Genomic DNA, 2,088 nt, shown 5'->3' on the forward strand with positions numbered 1-2,088 from the left:
AAAAGACAAACAACCCAATCCAAAAATGGGCAGAAGACTTAAATAGACATTTCTCCAAAGAAGATATACAGACTGCCAACAAACACATGAAAGAATGCTCAACATCATTAATCATTAGAGAAATGCAAATCAAAACTACAATGAGATGCCATCTCACACCAGTCAGAATGACCTTCATCAAAAAATCTAGAAACAATAAATGCTGGAGAGGGTGTGGTGAAAAGGGAACACTCTTGCACTGCTGGTGGGAATGTGAACTGGTACAGCTACTATGGAGAACAGTATGGAGGTTCCTTAAAAACTAAAAATAGAACTACCATATGACCCAGCAATCCCACTACTAGGCATATACCCTGAGAAAACTATACAGTATATTCTTATTAGTTATCTATTTTACCATGTCACTACAAATGACATTATTTTGTCCGTTTTTATAGCTGAGTAATACTCCATTATATATAATTCCACATTTCTTTTTAAAAAATTTATTTTATATTATAGTTGATTTACAATCCACCATATACTTTTTAATCTCTTATGCAAATTAATAGAAAAGCAAACAAACAACCCAGTTAAAAAGTGGGGAGAGACTCTGAATAGACATTTTTCCAAAGAAGACATACAAATGACCAACAAGCTCAAAAAAAATGTGCTCAACATCACTAATCATCAGGGAAATGCAAATCAAAACTACAGTAAAATATCATCTTACACCTGTAAGAATGGCTATTACCAAAAAGCAAGAAGTAACAAGTGTTTGCAAGGATGAGGAGAAAAAGGAACCCTTATGTACTGCTAGAAGGAATGTAAATTAATGTAGCCACTATGGAAAACAGTTTGGAGGTTCCTCAAAAAATTAAAGCTAGAACTATCATATAACCCAGCAGTTCCACTTCTTGGTGTTTATCCAAAGAAAATAGAATCATTATCTTGAAAATATATCTGCACCCCCATGTTCAATGCAGCATTATTTACAATAGCCAAGACATGAAAACAACAAGGGTTCATCAAGAGATTAATGGATTTTTTTAAAATGTGGCATATATACAATAAAATATTATTCAGTCATAAAAGAAGGAAATCCTGCCATTTGTGACAACATGGATGGATCTTGAGGACATTATACTAAGTCAGACATTATACTTCATTATACTTCATTATACTTCATTATACTGAAGTCAGACAGAGAAGGACAAATACCAATACTGCATGATCTCATTTGTATGTGAAATCTTAAAAAAAAGAAAAAGAAAAAGTCAAAAACAAAAATATAAAACTGAAGCCATAGATACAAGAGAACAGATGATTGATGGTTGCCAGAAGCAGTGGATGAAATGGGTAAAGGTGGTCAAAAGCTGCAATTTTCCAATAATAAAATAAATAAATCATGGAGATATAATATACAGCATGGTGAGTATTGTTAATGATACTGTATTACATACTTGAAAGTTGCTAAGAGAGATTTTTTTAAACCAGTCATCTTTAATTGGGTGTTAATTCTCTGTTAGGATATGAAAAGATTCAGGGGTGCCCAGCAAATGTCATGGTCAAGAATACAGAATGCACCCTCTTCAGTGGTACTCATTGGCTGCTCATGTTCAAGTTCCTTGTAAGAGCAGCAGTAGTTGAAAATCACATAAGCTGTCAGCACCATAGAAAGCCCAGTGATGCTTCCTTTCTTCACATTGAAATACTTGTTGTAATACCAGTAATAACCTATTTGAAACGCTCCAGTAATGTCTTTAGGGATGAAACCCCACATTATTATCCAGCTAGACAGCTCCTTTAATTTGATATCCAGGAGCTTCTTCTCCTTCAGTGGTACAACTGATGTCATCTTAGAGTCCTGGCTGTCTGCTCCAATCTGAACTCTTCCATGTTGAGCAAGGTTTGAGGCATAACTAAAGGCCTTCCCACATTTTTCATCTTCATAGAGTTTCTCACCACTATGAATTCTCCGATGCAAAAAAAAAAAATAGATGAATTTTTCCAGATATTAATTTCTTTCTAACGCTGATTATTTTATTACTTGAATCCAAATCTGTAATCCAGCTTCGTGTTTCTTCTCTCACAACCATTCAGCATTCT

The 2,088-nt window shown here is 34.2% G+C and overlaps 1 protein-coding gene across 1 annotated transcript; it reads right to left on the minus strand.

Moving 5' to 3' along the window:
• Positions 1-1,504: 1,504 nt before the first annotated feature.
• On the minus strand, positions 1,505-1,837 carry LOC132481621 (ATP synthase subunit f, mitochondrial-like). The gene has a single exon (XM_060086469.1). The coding sequence runs from the start codon at positions 1,835-1,837 to the stop codon at positions 1,505-1,507; it is 333 nt and encodes a 110-aa protein (XP_059942452.1).
• Positions 1,838-2,088: the final 251 nt, after the last annotated feature.

Source organism: Mesoplodon densirostris, chromosome X, assembly GCF_025265405.1.
Source record: "Mesoplodon densirostris isolate mMesDen1 chromosome X, mMesDen1 primary haplotype, whole genome shotgun sequence".
Taxonomy (NCBI): Eukaryota; Metazoa; Chordata; class Mammalia; order Artiodactyla; family Ziphiidae; genus Mesoplodon; species Mesoplodon densirostris.

What these genes read in the sequence shown, in the direction of transcription:
- LOC132481621 (XM_060086469.1), bottom strand. Translation starts at nt 1,837, where the DNA reads ATGACATCAGTTGTACCACTGAAGGAGAAGAAGCTCCTGGATATCAAA.